Source organism: Leptonychotes weddellii, chromosome 1 (genome assembly GCF_054177405.1).
Source record: "Leptonychotes weddellii isolate Sample4059 chromosome 1, ASM5417740v2, whole genome shotgun sequence".
Classification (NCBI taxonomy): Eukaryota; Metazoa; Chordata; class Mammalia; order Carnivora; family Phocidae; genus Leptonychotes; species Leptonychotes weddellii.
This window is the reverse complement of record NC_138369.1, coordinates 13,981,462-14,000,059: the sequence shown is the minus strand read 5'-3', so window position 1 is coordinate 14,000,059 and position 18,598 is coordinate 13,981,462. Positions and strand designations below refer to the sequence as shown.

Sequence of the window (18,598 nt, the reverse complement as noted above, 5' to 3'; positions counted from 1 at the left end):
ACAGATCAAACGTATGAGCCACAGCTGGAGATGCATATGTTTAAAAGGAAAAAAAAAAGGAATGCTGACCCCTACATCATGTAATACACAAAGATCAATTCCAGATGGATTATAGTTATAAAGGTGAAACACAGGGGCGCCTGGGTGGCTCAGTTGGTTAAGCGACTGCCTTCGGCTCAGGTCATGATCCTGGAGTCCCAGGATCGAGTCCCGCATCGCGCTCCCTGCTCAGCGGGGAGTCTGCCTCTCCCTCTGACTCTCCCCCTCTCATGCTCTCTCTCTATCACTCTCTCTCTCAATAAATAAATAAAAATCTTAAAAAAAAATAAAATAAAATAAAGGTGAAACATAAAACAATAAAGCTTCTATAAAAAACACAACAGAATATATTCATGACTTTGGAATAGCCAAAGGGCATAAAAATATTAAGCATAAAAAAAAATCTTATAGATTATTCTGTCAGCAATTGGCAAACTGCAGCCCACAGGCCAAATCAAGCCTGCTATTTATGTAAGTAAAGTTTTACTGGGAAAAAAATCCATGCTCATTGTCTGAGGCTACGTTCACACAATAGCAAAGATGAGAAGCTGCAGCAGAGACTACATATTTACTCTCTGACCTTTTACAGACATTACAGATAAAACCATTTACCACTTGGCCTTTTATGGAAAAAGTTTACTGATCCCTGCGCTATATTACGATTAAGAACCTCTGTTCATCAAAAGACATCATCATGAGAATAAAAAAATAAGCTACCAAGAGGATATTTGCCATAAATATGTCTGACACAGGACCCATAACCAAAACATGTAAGAAAAACTCCTTTAAAAAGAAGAAAAGAAACAAACATTCCCACTCTTGATGGGAATGCAAACTGGTACAGCCACTGTGAAAAACAGTATGGAGGTTCCTCAAAAACTTAGAACTACCATATGGGCCAGTAATTCCATTTCACTCATATGTGGAATTTAAGAAATAAAACAAAGGGAAAAAAGAGAGAGAGACAAGAAACAGACTCTTAACTATAGAGAACAAACATGGTGACTAGAGTGGAGGTAGGTAGGGAAGATGTGTGAAACAGGTAATGGGATTAAGGAATACATTTATCATGATGAGCACTGAGTAATGTAGGCAATTGTTGAATCACTGTATTGTGCACTGGAAACTAATGTAACACTGTATGTTATGGAATTAATTTTTTTAAATGAGAAAGATAAATGACTGGATTTAAAAAAATGGGCAAAAGATTTGAACTTCACTTCAACAAAGAGAATAGCCAAATAGTCAATAAACACAAAAGGGTGCTCAACTTCACCAGTCATCAGCAACTAAAGAAAATGCAAACCCACAAATCCACCCAAAAACTAAAATAAGAGGGCACCTGGGTGGCTCAATCAGTTAGCGTCCAACTCATGATTTCGGCTCAGGTCATGATCTCATGAGTCATGAGATCAAGCCCCACGCCGGGCTCCACTAAGCAGGGAGTCTGCTTGAGGTTCTCTCCCTCTCCTTCTGCCCCTCCCCCCCACTCAGGCTCTCTCTCTCTCTCTCAAATAAATCTTTTGATTAAAAAAAAAACTAAAATGAATGAATCTTAAAAAAAAAAAAAACTAAAATAAGAAAATGTCCAAGCATCAGTGAGAAAGTAAAGAATTAGAACCCTTGTACATCGCCTGTGGGAGTATAAATTGGTAAAATTGCTCTGGAAGATTAGCAGTATCTACCAAAGCTGAAAATGCACACTCCATGACCCAGCGATTACATTCCTAGGAATATAACAGAAATATGTACTTTTAGGGGCACCTCGGTGGCTCAGTCGTTAAGTGTCTGCCTTCCGCTCAGGTCATGATCCCAGAGTCCTGGGATCAAGCCCTGCATCAGGCTTCCTGCTCACCGGGAAGCCTGCTTCTCCCTCTCCCACCCCCCCTGCGTGTATTCCCGCGCTGTCTCTGTCAAGTAAATAAAATCTTTAAAAAAAAAAAAAAAGGAGGGGCACCTGGGTGGCTCAGTCGGTTAAGCGTCTGCCTTCGGCTCAGGTCATGATCCCAGGGTCCTGGGATCGAGCCCCGCGTCAGGCTCCCTGCTCAGTGGAGAGTCTGCTTCTCCCTCTCCCTCTGCCTGCCTCTCTGCCTACTTGTGCTCTCTATCTCTGTCAAATAAATAAATAAAAATCATCAATCAATAAATAAATAAAATAAAAAAAGGAAATATGTACGTTCACTGAAAGACATATACATACAAAAATATTCATAGCAGCAATATTTATAATAGCTCTAAACTGCAAATTACCCTAAAAGCCAATCAATGGCAGAATGGATAAATTGTGGAATATTCCCATAATGGAATACTACATAGCAAGAAATGACAATGCTGCCCATTTTTTAAATAAATTTTTATTTGAACACAGTCACACCTACTCATTTAGGTATTAGCTTTGGCTGCTTTTACGCTACAAAAGACTGATGAGTTGTGACAAAGTCTGTATGGTTTGCAAGCCTAAAATATTCACCATCCATCCCTTTAAGAATAAATTTAGTGGGCGCCTGGGTGGCTCAGATGGTTGGGTGTCTGCCTTCAGCTCAGGTCATGACCCCAGGGTCCTGGGATTGAGCCCCGCATCGGGCTCCCTGCTCAGCAGGAGGCCTGCTTCTCCCTCTCCTACTCCCCCTGCTTGTGTTTCCTCTCTCGCTGTGTATCTCTCTGTCAAATGAATAAATAAAATCTTTAAAAAAAAAAAAAAAAGAATAAATTTAGCAACCCCTTAAACAGCAATCAGAATGAAGAAATTTCAACTCCAAGTAATAACATGGTAGGATTTTACAAATATGCTTGCCTATATGCTTCAAAAATTTAAGTCATGAATGACAAAGACAGGATGAACTATTTCAAATTAAGACTAAAGAGACATAACTAAATAAAATCTGCAATCCTGATTTGGATCTTAAAGAGGACACATTCTTGTGACAATCTGTTGAAATGTGAAGACTGATTATATAGAAAATAACAGTATTGTCTGTCTCAACGTTAAATTTCCTAAATTTGATCGCTGTAAGACAAGGTTTAAAGAAGAGCCATGCTGCATGCAGTCTGAAGTCTCTACAGCCACCACCTCCCTGCTAGATTGGATCTCCTGAACACCAGGAACTTCTCAAGTGACTTCAAGAGTGCAGTCACTGTACTGACAGACTGGTAATTTGTCCTCAGAAGTCCTTTTGTTCTTGCTTCTTAGACCTACATGCTAATCTTGGCTCTCACCCTTCTCCATTCCAAAAAGTCCTAGAATTTTATATGATCTTAGCAGAACAATACTCAGATACAGATCATAAAAACCCAAAGTTGGAGGAATCATCATGTTCACCAAATCCAACAGTTTTCTAATGTTTCTTTGCCAAAGAGCTCTTTCAGGAGCAGAAAGCTCAAAAAGAAGTCTATCAGGAAAAACTGTTCAAAGTGAAAAACTTGAAAACAACAGATTCCTCTTAGACCTCCCCATTTATTCCTGTTCCCTCAGTCACTCAGGTGCTCTGCAAGGAACAATTATAAAACCAATAATCAGGTCCAACTCCTTTTTCTGATAATTATATACCTCTTCTTATCAACTTCCTTCTCCCTAAAACTATTTACCACACAGCATAGTTTACTAAATCAAATGAAGAAAAGTGATTGCCGAAGTGACAGTCCTTGGACTCGTATTCTTTCCATTACACCAGACTGACCAAGTTCATGAGAATCTCTGCCATGAAGTCAGTCACACTTACTGGATAGAAATTCCAAAGTGTCAGAGAGAGATAGCCTATGGACTGTGACTCATCTAAAATGTCCCAAAATAATACTACCCAGTCCAAATACACAGCCTCATTTGTAGAAAAGGCTTTGACCATAAATTTTACCTTCAAAGTATTTACATGCATTCCAAAGTTATATATTAAAATGTATTAAGTTCCTGTGACAGTTCGAAAATAAATTCCAAAAAATTTAATGAACGTCCCTGAAAATAGATGTATCCATCACAATGTACCTCCTTTTCAGAAGTAATAATGTCACCAAGTTCTGATCATTGCTTTAAAATAAACCAGCGCGGTGTTTAACATTTTGATAGATACTTTAAGAAAAGATCAATTTCGCAAAGTATTGTTCAGTTCTCCAGCTAACTTCATTAACAGCCTTTCACTCTTCCTATCTTTGAGACAGTTACCAACATCACAACAAAGGCAATATTTAATTGATAAAATTTGGCTTCAATTCAAAGGGCACTGCAACATTTTGTTAGTCCTCAGGTTTACATAAAATACACTGTCTCAGATATGAGTTGAGTTGAAACAAAAGACCTAGCTCTTTGGGGCCTTCTTTAGGAGCTGGAGGTGATGACAAACTAGTATAACAAATGTTCAAACAACATGTCTCCATTAGATCTACATTTTTACTTTACCAAGAAAACTTCTGCTAGAACGAGCTAGCGATCTATTTTTCATATACCACTTCTAATTTCTCAAAGAGCTTTCATTATCACACATCTTGTGATCCTCACAGCTACATCATAGTGTCTGTAGAGTAAGAAACACTTTCCCAGAAGCAGTAGTACAGGGGGAAGTACCCTCCCCCAAGGTCACAGAGTGCTGGACATAGCTAGTTAACTCCAAACCCCAGGGCTCTTTCATAACACCTGGTTCCAGAAACTGATCTGAGGTGATTCCCTATGTTACATTATTTCAATTTAAGAAATGAATGAGGGGCGCCTGGGTGGCTCAGTAGGTTAAGCGTCTGCCTTCAGCTCGCGTCATGATCTCAGGGTCCTGAGATGGAGCCTCACATCGGGCCAGGTTCCCCGGTCGGCGGGAACCCTGCTTCTCCCTCTCCTGCTCCCCCTGCTTGTGTGCTTTCTCTCTCTCCCTGTCAAATAAATAAAATCTTAAAAAGAATGAGCTTTATTTTAGCAAAATCAACGGCTTTTAAACTCTCTCAAGACTTCTGATTCAAGTCAGATCAAAGAGACCTATACTTTGGGCGCCTGGGTGGCTCAGTTGGTTAAGCAACTGCCTTCGGCTCAGGTCATGATCCCGGAGTCCCGGGATCGAGTCCCACATCAGGCTCCCTGCTCAGCAGGGAGTCTGCTTCTCCCTCTGACCCTCCTCCCTCTCATGCTCTCTGTCTCTCATTCTCTCTCTCGCAAATAAATACAAAATCTTAAAAAAAAAAAAAAATTAAAAAAAAAAAAAAAGAGAGAGACCTATACTTTATCTCTGATCTCCAAAACCTAAAATGCTTAAAAAAATCATTACAGAAAATATACCGGGCTAAGTATCCAGAATCGTCCTGCTGAAAAAGAACTAAAAATGCTGATATAATACACAAAACATCTTCTAACAAAAGTAAAATTGGAAATCTCTGAACGATAACTGGCTGGCCATGAAGAATAACAGCACAGAAACATCAATGACAATACTGACAAAGAATATAGTCTTTACAAACGCACTTTGTAAAATTCAGCAAACAAATGTCTGCAGCCTTCATCAAGCAACAGCAATGCTTGGGCATGGCAGAGAATCTAACTTATTTATTATTAGCTTTTATTATTGTGTTATTAGCACATTACAACACACAAACTGCCCTGTTTTTAAAAAAAAAAATTACACAGCATACGAAGAACCAGGAAAGTATGGTCCATTCAGAAGGAAAAAAAATTGACAGAAACTATCCCAGAGGAAAGAAAAAGGAAAGAAAAATGAACACAGTGTAAGGGACCTATGGAACACCCTCAAATTTACCAACATACACATTATGAGAGTCCCAAAAGAGAGAAAAGAACACCAAATATATGAAAAAATTATGGCCAAAACTTCGCAAATTTTATGAAGAACGTGAATTTATACATCCATGAAGTTCAACAACCTCCAAGCTAAATGAACTCAAACACATCATAATCATCCAAAGTCCACAGTTTACATTAGGGTTCACTTTTGGTGTTGCACATTCTATAGGTTTTGTCAAATGTATAATGACGTATATCCACCATTATAGTAGGACACAGGACAGTTTCACTGTCCTGAAAATCCTCTGTGCTCTGCCCATTCATTCCTTTCTCTCCGCCAAGACACTTTATATTCAAACTGTCAAAAGAATGACAAAGGATCTAAAATGCAGGGAGGGGGCGCCTGGGTGGCTCAGTCGTTAAGGGTCTGCCTTGGGCTTAGGTCATGATCTCAGGGTCCTGGGATCCAGCCCCGCATCAGGCTCCCTGCTCAGCGGGAAGCCTGCTTCTCCCTCTCCCACTCACCCTGCTTGTGTTCCCGCTCTCGCTGTGTCTCTCTCTGTCAAATAAATGAATAAATAAAATCTTTAAAAAATAAAAAAATAAAAATAAATAAAATGCAGGGAGAGAGAAGTGACTCATCATATACAAGGAACTCTAAATAACATTTAACACCCAATTTCTATTCAGAAACCATGGAGGCCAGAATAATGAGAAGATACAGGTAAAGTGCTAAAAGTAAAATAACTTGTCAAAGTTTGTATCCTGCAAAACTGCCCTTCAAAAATGAAAGAGATGGGGTGCCTGGCTGGCTCAGATGGTTAAGAGTGCAGCTCTCGATCTCGGGGTTGTCAGTCCGAGCCCCACACTGGGTGTAGAGATTACTTAAAAGTAAAGCTTTAAGGGGTGCCTAGGTGGCTCAGTGGGTTAAGCATCTGCCTTCGGCTCAGGTCATGATCTCGGGGGTCCTGGGACTGAGCCCCGCATAGGGCTCCCTGCTCTGCAGGGAGCCTACTTCTCCCTCTGCCTTTGCCCGTCCCCCCCACCCCCCGCTCACGCGCTCTCTCTCAAATAAATAAAATCTTTAAAATAAAATCTTAAACAAAGGGCGCCTGGGTGGCTCAGTTGGTTAAGTGACTGCCTTCGGCTCAGGTCATGATCCTGGAGTCCCTGGATCAAGTCCCGCATCGGGCTCCCTGCTCGGCAGGGAGTCTGCTTCTCCCTCTGACCCTCCCCCCTCTCATGTACTCGCTCTCTTCTCATTCTCTCTCTCTCAAATAAATAAAATCTTTAAAAAAAAAAATCTTAAATAAAGTAAGAAAGAGTGAAAAGAGGCTCCACATCATATGTAATCAGGGAAATGCACATTAAAACGAGATACCACTACACACCTATCAGAATAGTCAAAATCCAGAACACTGACAACACCAAATGCTGGTAAGGAACGGAATGTTATTCAGTGCTAAGAAAAATGGGCTAGCAAGCAATGAAAAGACATGGAGTAACTTTAAGTGCGTATTACTAAGTGAAAGTAGACAACCTAAAAAGACTACATACTACATATTCCAATTATATGACACTTAGGAAAAGGCAAAACTATGGATAGTAAAAGGATCTATGGTTGTCAGAGGTTACTGAGGGAGAAAGGAATGCAAAGGCAGAGCACCGAGGATTTTCAGGACAGTGAAACTGTCCCGTGTCATACTATAATGGTGGATACACGTCATTATACATTTGACAAAACCTACAGAATGTACAACACCAAAAGTGAACCCTAATGTAAACTATGGACTTTGGATGATAATGATGTGTCAGTGTAAGTTTGTCAATTGTAACAAATATAGCAGATGATTTCCATAAGAGGGGAGGTTATGCCCCGTATGTCAGGGCAAGGGGTATATGGGAAACCTCTGTACCTTCTGCTCAATTTTGCTATGAACCTAAAACGGCTCTAAAAAGGATTAACAGCATAACATGAACTTTAGTTTAACTTCAATTTAAGTGAAACTGAAAAATTTTTTTTATTTTTATTTTTTTAAGATTTTATTTATTTGACACAGAAAGAGAGACAGAGAGAGAGCACAAGCAGATGGAGCGGCAAGCAGAAGGAGAGGGAGAGGGAGAAGCAGGCTCCAGGAGAAGCAGGCTCCCTGAGGAGCAGGGAGCCTGATGCGGGGCTCAATACCAGGACCCTGGGATCATGACCTGAGCCGAAGGCAGTCGCTTAACCAACTGAGCCACCCAGGCGCCCCGAAACTGAAAAATTTCTTGAAAAATCCAAATCACCAAAACTGACACAAGAAACAGAATCTAAACCCTATAGCTATTGAAAATTGAATCAGTTATTAAAACCTCCCCCAAAAGAAAACTCTAAGCCCAAATTATTTCACTAGTGAATTCTATCAAATACTTAAGAAAACTTTTATACAGCAAGTTAAACCCCATTATATGTAAAAAGGATAATGTATCATGATCAAGTAGGGTTTATCCTGGAATACCAGGTAGATGAACTGAAAATGAGGGAATGAATGAAGCTCACCATATTAACAGAATAAAAGAAAAACCTCTTGATCATCTCAAAAGATACACAAAAAGCATATAAAATCCAACAGCCAGGGCGCCTGGGTGGTTCAGTTGGTTAAGCGACTGCCTTCAGCTCAGGTCATGATCCTGGAGTCCAGGGATCGAGTCCCGCATCGGGCTCCTTGCTCGGCAGGGAGTCTGCTTCTCCCTCTGACCTTCCACCCTCTCATGCTCTCTCTCTCTCATTCTCTCTCTCAAATAAATAAATAAATAAAATATTTAAAAAAAAAAATCCAACAGTCATTTGCAATAAAAGCTCTCAGCAAACTAGCCATAGTAGGGAACTTCCATAATCTGAATTAAGATCACATATGAAAAACCTACAGCTAATATCATATTTAATAGTGCAAAACTGAATGTTTTTCCATTAACAAGAATAAGTTTAGAATTTCTGTCTTAAACATTTTTTTTTTAGTAATCTCTACACCTAATGTGGGGCTCAAACTCACAATCCCCAAATCAAGAGCCACATGCTCTACCAACTGAGCCAGCCAGGAACCCCCTGTCTTAACCACTTCTATTCGATATTGAGTCAGACGTGCTACCCAGTGCAATGTGGCAAGAAAAGGAAATTAAAAGCATAAAGATCGGGGCGGGGGGGGGACTCATCATAAAGTTATAGTAATCAAAAATGTGGTATTAACAAAAAAATGGACATTTCAATCAACAGGAAAAAACAATCCAGATATACAGCCACACACATCTGGTCAACTAATTTTCAACTAAAGTGCTAAGCCAATTCAAAGAAGAACATCTTTACAACAAATGGTAGCTCTAAATTAACCGGATATGGGGAGCCTGCATGGCTCAGCAGGTTAACTTGGCCTTCGGCTCAGGTCATGATCTGGGAGTCCAGGGATCAGGCCCCACGTCGGGCTCCTTGCTCAGCAGGGAGCCTGATTCTCCCTCTTCCTCTGCCTGCGTCTCCCTATCAAATAAATAAAATCTTTAAAAAAATAAAATAAATTAGGAGCGCCTGGGTGGTTCAGTTGGTTAAGCGGCTGCCTTAGGCTCAGGTCATGATCCCAGGGTCCCGGGATCGAGCCCCGCAATGGGCTCCCTGCTCAGAGGGAAGCCCGCTTCTCCCTCTCCCACTCCCCCTGCTTGTGTTCCCTCTCTAGCTGTCACTCTCTGTCAAATAAATGAATAAAATATTTTAAAAAAATAAAAATAAAATAAAATAAAAAACTAAATATCCATAACTGAAAAAAAGAACATTAGCCCTTACCCTCACACTACACATAAAAATTAACCCGACATACATGAAACCTAAAACTATAAAATCTCTAGAAGAAAAATACTGGAAACAGTCTGTAACTTTGGGGTATGCAGCAAAGGTTCCTCTGAACACAAAAAGCACAAATCATAGAAATCAATAAATTGGACTTCATCAAAATCCAAAACTTTTGTTCTTGGGAAGACACTGATAAGAAAACAAAAAGTCAAATCCCAAACTGGGAGGAAATTCTTGCAATATATATATATTATAAAGAACCTATATGCAAAACATATAATTTTTAAAATTTAATTAAAAAAAAAAAAAAACCTGTGCAGAAAAGAATTAACACAGCAGGCCTGAGATGACTACCCTCAGTTAGGCCTGCTTGCCAACTGGCCCTTGGCTAGCATCTGGGAATCTGCCTCTAGGAGTATTCCTAGTCAACTGATAGGAAGGGTGGTTCACTGAGCCTAGACTATTTGAACAAACAATGTGGTTTATGATGAATACCTGCTTTCCTTAGGGGGAGTCTGGAAGTTTAAATATGTGCTAGACAAAAGGTACCAGCCCCCAATAAAATCCTTGGGTATGAGACTCTAACAGGCTTCCCTGGGCAGAAATATTGCCCGTATGCTACTACATCTTCAATGCTGGGGAAGAATGCACTTTGTGTGATACCTCAAGAAAGAGAGCACACAGAAGCCTGCAGCATAGATTCCTCCAGGCTACACCTGTGTCTTTTCCCCTTGTGACTAGGCTTTGTATATTTACTACGGTGCTGTTACAAATCTTAGTTATAAGTACATGGGGCACCTAGCTGGCTCAGCTGGAAAAGCATGTGACTCTTGATCTCAGGGTTCGGAGTTCCAGCCCCAGGTTGGGTGCAGAGATTACTTAAATAAACTTAAAAAAAAATCTGAGTTATAAATACAAGTATAGGCTGAGTTCCATAAGTCCTTCTGGCAAATCTCTGAATGTGGGGTGGTCATGGGGACCAAATTAAAAACTTGTTTGAAAAACAAAGGAAGAAACACAAATGGTCAATAAGCACATAAAAAGATGTTTAACATCATCAGTCATCATGAAAATGCAAATTAAAAGTATGAGATTTCACTACATACCTATCAAAATGGATAAAATTATGAAGACTAATCATATCAACCGCTGACAAGAATGCAAAGGAACTGGAACTCTCAGACACTACACTGCTAGATGGTATGTAAAATGATACAACCACTTTAGAAAACAGTTTGGCAATTTCTTCTAAAGTTAAATGCTACCAACCCTATGACCCAAACATTCCACTCCTGGGTTATTTACCTAGGAGAAATGAAAACATGTCACAAAAAGATTTGTACATTAACAGTGATAGCAGCTTTACTCAGAAAGCTGGAAACAGGGGTGCCTGGGTGGCTCAGTCGTTGAGCGTCTGCCTTCAGCTCAGGTCATGATCCCAGAGTCCTGGGATTGAGCCCCACATCGGGCTCTCTGCTCAGCGGGAAGCCTGCTTCTCCCTCTCCCACTCCCCCTGCTTGTGTTCCTTTTCTCGCGGTTGTCTCTTTGTCAAATAAATAAATAAAATCTTTAAAAAAAAAAAAAAAGAAAGAAAGCTGGAAACAACCCAGATTCCCATCAAACAGTAAAAGGATAAATAAACTGTGGTTTATCCATACAATGGAATACTAATCAACAATAAAAAGGAAAAGTAACACACGGAACACCACAGATGAACATCTCAAAATCCGTTACGATAAGTGAAAGAACTGAGGCAAAAAAAGTATACTGTGTGATCTATTTATATCAATTTCATGAAGTTGTAAATGAATCTGTACCCTCAATGGTGCCAGGGGACCGGGGTGGGAGATGGGTTACAAGGAAACTTTTGGGGATGATGGAAATGTCATTACCTTGAAACCTTGAACTCAAATTTAAATATGTACCATTTATAATGCATCCATCAGACATGAGTAAAGTTGGAGGGAGAAACATTATGGGAAAAGAAAGAGGGAAATGGTGGGGGGGGGGAGTAAAAGGGGGGTAACAGGTAAAAAATAAATGAAACATCACCCAAACAAATCAGGAATACAATGCCAGTGAACTAAAGTTTCTACTTGTGACTCCACATGGTACAGATGGGACTATATAGGCCTGCCATTAACACTGGTCCTATAGTTTTCTGGAGCCCTAATCAACACCTGGTCCAGCATGCCCTCTGTGTGGCATCCAAGTCCAGACCCTAAAAGCCCATACTGTGCAGTCCACTGAGCTCTAACCAGTCATGCCAGATCATCTAGGCTCACTGCCCTTGCAGATGAATTACACGGGCAAGAAGAGAACTGACCAGAGTTTCTCGGACTTATCCTTTTATCTACAGTAATTTGTACTATCTACAGGTACATGGCTGGACAGTTCAGCTGGACTATCTCCCTCATTTTGGCTCAACGTGTCTTTTCATGGTTACAAATACTTCCTCCATGGCTCACAACACAGATACTTAGGATTCCATTCCTATAAAATTCAAAGACAAGCAAAACTACACTATTCTCCATAGAGATTCATACAAACATGGTGACACATATAAAGAAAAGCAAACTGAAGCTAAATCATTGCACCACAGAGGAAATGTTCCCCACCATCTCACTTAAACAGCCACTTACTTACATTGCACTTTCATAAGGCAAAGGTCTAAGCTACAAACTTAAAGGACTAACTTCCAGTACTTATAAAACACTTAGAATCTTCTTTCTCGTCCCATGTTCCCAAAGGTAGTCTCTCCACTCCGAAATTTATGGAATAGTAGGGTGTAGTCAGGTCATAGTTGCAAATGAAAGGATTAATTTTTTTAAGTGTAATGATAAGTGAAAATTTTGAACATCTCATGAACGTACTTAAAATCTTCTGCTACTTTAGACTCTGACTTGACCTTCTAGCAGTCTTCTAGATCTTAGAGCTTTGTTGTTTTTAAACACAGTTGCTTATGATCTATTTTAAAAGGCAGAATACAAAACTGACTCTACCCTATCATTACAATAATGTTATGCACTGAGGCTTGAAGAGATTATAGAAAAACAGAACTTTTAATTGTGGTGGAGGTAAAAACACTTTTTTCTTCTGTTCCAATTCATGTTTTGTTTGCCTATGCAACGTATTATTTTTTAAATGCCCAATGTGGGGCTCCAACTCACAACCCTGAGAGTAAGAGACACATGCTCTACTGACTGAGCCAGCCAGGTGTCCCTGCCTATACAACATTATTTTTAGTCTTATAAACCTTCAAATTTTCCCTAAATCCTAACTTCTCAATTTAGCATTAGATAGAACATACCCTACATTGAGCCAGCTGTTTAATATCCGGTACAACTTAGGAAGTCAGTACATAAAGTTCCACTCTGATTAAAAAAAAAGAATCAGCCCAAATAGTGAACTCTTATACCAGTACCATTTATTCATAAAGAAAAAAAGAAAAAAAAAGTTTAAGGTTAAACAGCTGACATGTTTCACTAAAACATTCTTTGCTTCATTAACTGTCTTTCTCATCCACTTTTACTTGACACCATTACACATTACATCAATCCCTTTCATTTGGGAAAATGTTAAACACTATTTTAAGAGGAAGAAAAGTACATCTGGTCCCACTGGCACTACGCCATGAATTATTTTTATTTATGGCTTTTGCCTAAAAATATTCTTCCCTAATCTTTAAAATCTGGAAAAAAAAGAATGCTTTCATTCCCAAGAGTTAAATATCCCATGAATAAAGCCTCTTGTACATACTATTTTTTAAGAACATTCATACAATCCTAATTAGAAATACCAAATAATGTGAATCACATAATAGAAAATACTTCATGTAATGTTATCTATAAATTTTATTCTAAATATTCATGTTATACTTAATAAAGTACAATCTATAGGTATTATGTTACAATGTTTTACATGATAACTTCAACCAGTTCCTAATTAGTAATTCTAATCTGCTTCATAATATACAGGAATAAGAAGTAAACCCATGTAATTAGTGGTAAAGGAACACGGAGCTTTCAAATGATTCAGAAAAAAAACACACACACACACAGAGAAAAAGAGTGATAAAGCAAATGTAGTAAAATGTTAACAATCGGGGATTCTGAATAAAGGGAAAATGAAAGTTCTTTGCATTATTCTTGCAAAATTTTTACTTTGAATTAATTTTTTTTTTTTTTAAAGATTTTATTTATTTATTTGAGACAGAGAGAATGAGAGACAGAGAGCATGAGAGTGAGGAGGGTCAGAGGGAGAAGCAGACTCCCTGCCGAGCAGGGAGCCCGATGCGGGACTCCATCCCGGGACTCCAGGATCATGACCTGAGCCGAAGGCAGTCGCTTAACCAACTGAGCCACCCAGGCGCCCTACTTTGAATTAATTTTAAACTTACAAAAGTTACCCCAGAACCTCAATTAGTCACATGGCTAAGAAAATGAAGTTGATCGTCCAGTTGAGTAATTCCCATTAGTACAAAATAGACATGTCCCTCCAATATCTAAAAATTTATTCATAAATTATACACAGGTACTTACTACACTGCTAATATATTACACATATACAACATAAATCACACATTAAAAAGTAGGGATTTTTTTTTATATATATATTTTTTAAGATTTTATTTATTTATTTGAGAGAGAGAGAATGAGAGAGAGCACATGAGAGGGGGGAGGGTCAGAGGGAGAAGCAGACTCCCTGCCGAGCAGGGAGCCTGATGTGGGACTCAATCCAGGGACTCCAGGATCATGACCTGAGCCGAAGGCAGTCGCTTAACCAACTGAGCCACCCAGGCGCCCAAAAAGTAGGTATTTTAAAAGGATAAAGTTAAAAAGCAAATCCAAAGAGAAGGAATGATCTTGCTCCACAACTGTGAATTCATCCAGTACACAGCAACTCCCAAATCTTTTCTAATTCAACCTGTACTCTGAACTCCAGATCTCATTTCCTTGTACCCACAAGATTTCTAAACCCGAGGTACCTATCAGAGAACCAACCATAACACAGGCTAAACTGAGTACCTTTCCCCAGGAACCTGCTTTTACTCTGGCTTTCCCCTTCGTGCTAACAGTGTCTGATTGCTCAGTGTAGTCCTCCCAGTAAATTCTTTCTCTTTCCAGCCCCTATACTGCCCCCCCCAAGATATTACCAAGTTCTACCCCCTTAAACTCTGAGTTCCTTTCCGTCCTCTTTAAATCTACTGCTTCTCGGGCGCCTGGGTGGCTCAGTTGGTTGAGTGTCTGCCTTCAGCTCGGGTCATGGCCCCGGAGCCCTGGGATCGAGCCCCACCTCAGGCTCCCTGCTCAGCGGGGAGTCTGCTTCTCCCTCTACCTGCTGTTCCCCCGCTCGTGTTCTCTCGCGCACGCTCTTGCTCTCTCTCAAATAAATAAAATCTTTAAAAATCAATCAATCAATCAATCCACTGTTTCCTCCACAGGGGACCATAAGTGGATTACGAGAGCAGTTTCTTCATGAAGAGTTTTCAAAGCCTCCCATCTCAATAGCTTCCAACCCATTCTTCACACTGAAGCCTGTGGTGTTTTTCTAAAACCCAAAATCAACTAAGCCACCTACTACTCTCTCCCTTGTTATGGGTCCCCATCACTTACGAGATAAAGGCCACACATCTAGCACAGTAAACTTGGCCTATTATGACAGACTCTAGCCCACTTCTCTGCCTATTTGTCCTCAGTTCTAATCTTTTCTTTTTAATGTTTTATTTATTTATTCATGAGAGTCAGAGAGAGAGAGAGAGAGAGAGAGAGGCAGAGGGAGAAGCAGGCTCCCCGCCTAGCAGGGAGCCCGATGCAGGACTCGATCCCAGGACCCCGGGATCATGACCCGAGCCGAAGGCAGACGCTCAACCATCTGAGCCACCCAGGCGCCCCTCAGTTCTAATCTTGTTGAACTGTCACAACTACCTTCAAGTACCACGTTTTCTCAGGTCTTTATGCTTTTACACGCTGCCATCACTGCCTGAAAATCCCATCCTTCAGCATTTCCCTGAAGAACTCATACTCAACTTTCAAGTCTCAAATTCAAATGCCCTTTCCCCTGGAAGACATTTCCTCACCAGGATCACCAGGAAACTCCAAGGCTCTATTCATTCAGCTCACTAGAGTATGCAGCCCCTGAGGACAAACAATACACTGTACTGCTCTTTAAAGTCTTAGAATTTGATAAATAACCAAATGCTTAATACTTGCTGAGCTCATATCAGTGGGGGGAAAGAAGCACTTTTTAATAAACACCACTGGGATAACCAGATAATCCTAAGAAAAAAGATAAAACTGGATCTATTGCTCACACTGAACACCAAGATAAAATCTAAATAGATGAGAATTAAGTATAAAAAATGAAGCCATATAAGTACTAGAAGAACACCTGACTAAATTCCTTCCTCACCTATGAGTGAAGAAAGCTTCCTAACATGATTCAAAAACCACAATCCTAGGGCGCCTGGGTGGCTCAGTTGGTTGAGCGACTGCCTTCAGCTCAGGTCATGATCCCAGGGTCCTGGGATCAAGTCCCACATCGGGCTCCTGCAGCGGGGAGCCTGCTTCTCCCTCTGACCCTCTCCTTTCTCATGCTGTTTCTCTCTCGCTCGCTCTCCAATAAATAAATAAATAAAATCTTAAAAAAAAAAAAACCCCACAATTCTATGGGCGCTTGGCTGGCTCCATCAGTAGAGATATGACTCTTGATCTCAGGGTCATAAGTTCCAACCCCACATTGGGGGTAGAGATTACAAAACAAAAACAAAACAAACAAAACAATTCTGTATCTGACTAAATAAAAATAAATGTCTGGACAGCAAAAATACCATAAGCAAACTAAACACATTTACTGCAAGATCAGTAAAAAAAACATACACCATCTCCTATTCTCAATTATACCCGAGAGCAATGGGTTGTTAAAACAAAAAGGTTAGTGATGAAATAAGAACACCCAAATCAGAAACTTGAGATTTAAAAAAAAGGTCTACCTATAAATTCAGTGGAGGAAGCAAACATCAGACTGGAAACTGCAAAAATCCAAATCAGAGAATCAGAAGACAAAAATTATGAGAAAAGCTACAAGTAATTCCTAGAACTCTAATGTTTGCACAAATAGAGTTCAAAAATATAAATGAAGGAATACAGGATGGGAGAGAAGACTAACAGACTGAATGTTCCCTGAGCTAAAGAAACATTAGAGTCGTCAGATCATGACTTGTAACTAGTCATATTTCTGAATTTCAAAGATCAGTAAAAAAAAAAAAGGGGAAAATCAAGTATCAGATTTTTCTCTACAAAATCAAATGTTAAGGAAAGAACAAACCCAGGGGCACCTGGCTGGCTCTGCTGGTAGACATGCAACTCTTGATCTCCAGGTCGTGAGTTCAAGCCCCATGCTGGGTGTAGAGATTACTAAAAATAAACAAACTTAAAAATAAAAAGAATAAAACCTACATATTTCAAAAGGAAAAAAAGCATAACCCAGTATTTATATACCAAACCAAACTATCAAAGTATCAATTGCAAGGACAACAGAATTATATTTCACACAAGCTCAGAAAATCTTACCGACACAAGATAAAAATTCCACAAGAAAGTATCCTAGCCACAAGAATTGAATCAGGAGAAAGAATGGAGAAGACCTGGTATAGCAGAGACTACAAGGAAACTACAACATAGTAAAATGTTCATAGTTAAGTCTATAAATAGCTATTGTGATGTTTCATGCAAATGTTAAATGACTCCTGAAAGTGGAGCTTCCTACACTTAAAAAGCAATAATAATCTATAGCTAAAATTCAGTTGAGGCTCTCTGTTTATTCTACAGGATAGTAGCAATAAAGGAAAGAGCTGTAGGGTGCACTTGAGAGCACAGAAACGGCAGATTCCCCAGTGTTATAAGCTGATGTACTTACCGGGAGTTTGGTGAAGGCCGGGTTGGTGACATGCTTCCCAAAGGCATCTTCCTGGAACTGAAGAAGCTGTACCACCAGCCCAGCCAGCGTTTTGTTGGTAGGAGCATCCGCATGAACATACTGTAAGATAAAGATGAGGACTCAAAAACTGGGACAATCGTGCAGAAGAGAATGGTAGCTTACTTCCTATTACCTACTAACACTGGCCAGGTGACAGATTTGCACAGGTCTGAGCCATGGTCTTTGCTGTAAAGAAGCTTACAAAAATACTGGGTACAGTGGGGAGGGAAAGTTAACAGGTCTCAGGAGAGAAACCATGCCCAAGCAATGAATCCAAGTCATCTCGTGTGCACCTGCACCTAAAGTAGATGGTGAGATCCTGAACCTCAAACTTGAGCCTGATACTATAATCAGATGAGACCTATCAGCAAATGTATTTTGTAAGTGGGATGAATATAAATAACTTGTGGCCAGAGAGCAGACTGTATTGTTTTTAAAACAGGCCTACAAATTTCTTTGATACTCCTCTCATCAAGAAATAGGGTGTACGCCCTTCTTTTGATGAATCAATACCATCCTTGGGGCGCCTGGTGGCCCAGTCGTTAAGTGTCTGCCTTCGGCTCAGGTCATGATCCCAGGGTCCTGGGATCGACCCCCACGTCTGGCTCCCCGCTCAGCGGGAAGCCTGCTTCTCCCTCTCACACTCTCCCTGCTTGTTTCCTCTCTCACTGTCTCTGTCAAATAAATAAATAAAATCTTAAAAAAAAAAAAAAAAGACCATCCTTAATGACTAACTTGTAACCATCAGAATGCAGTGGGGGGGGTGGGGGAGTGATGCTGTGGGACCTCTGAGGGTAAGTCAAAAGCTTTCACATAGTCCTCTGGGGACAGTCACCTCTGGAGTCCTGAACTACCACTAAGTCTAACTACCCTGAGAACACCATACTTTGAGGAAGCCCAGACTACATGGAGAAGCCTCTTGGAGATGCTATGGCCAGAAGCCCCAGGTGATGTCCCAGAAGACTGATAGTACAACCACCAGACATATGAGCAAAGATGGTTCTAGGGGCGCCTGGGTGGCTCAGTCGTGAAGCGTCTGCCTTCGGCTCAGGTCA

The 18,598-nt window shown here is 40.2% G+C and overlaps 1 protein-coding gene across 1 annotated transcript in view; it reads right to left on the bottom strand.

The window, feature by feature from the left end:
- The window catches only part of SMARCC1 (SWI/SNF related BAF chromatin remodeling complex subunit C1), a 136,069-nt gene extending 118,348 nt beyond the window's left edge, over positions 1–17,721 (bottom strand). Inside the window, exons 1-2 of the mRNA XM_081805583.1 lie at positions 17,707–17,721; positions 17,394–17,603 (exon numbers count right to left, since the gene is read on the bottom strand). Of these exons, the coding sequence (XP_081661709.1) occupies positions 17,394–17,603; positions 17,707–17,721 (225 nt within the window). The remainder of the gene's footprint in view (positions 1–17,393; positions 17,604–17,706) is intronic.
- Between the last annotated feature and the right edge of the window lie 877 nt (positions 17,722–18,598).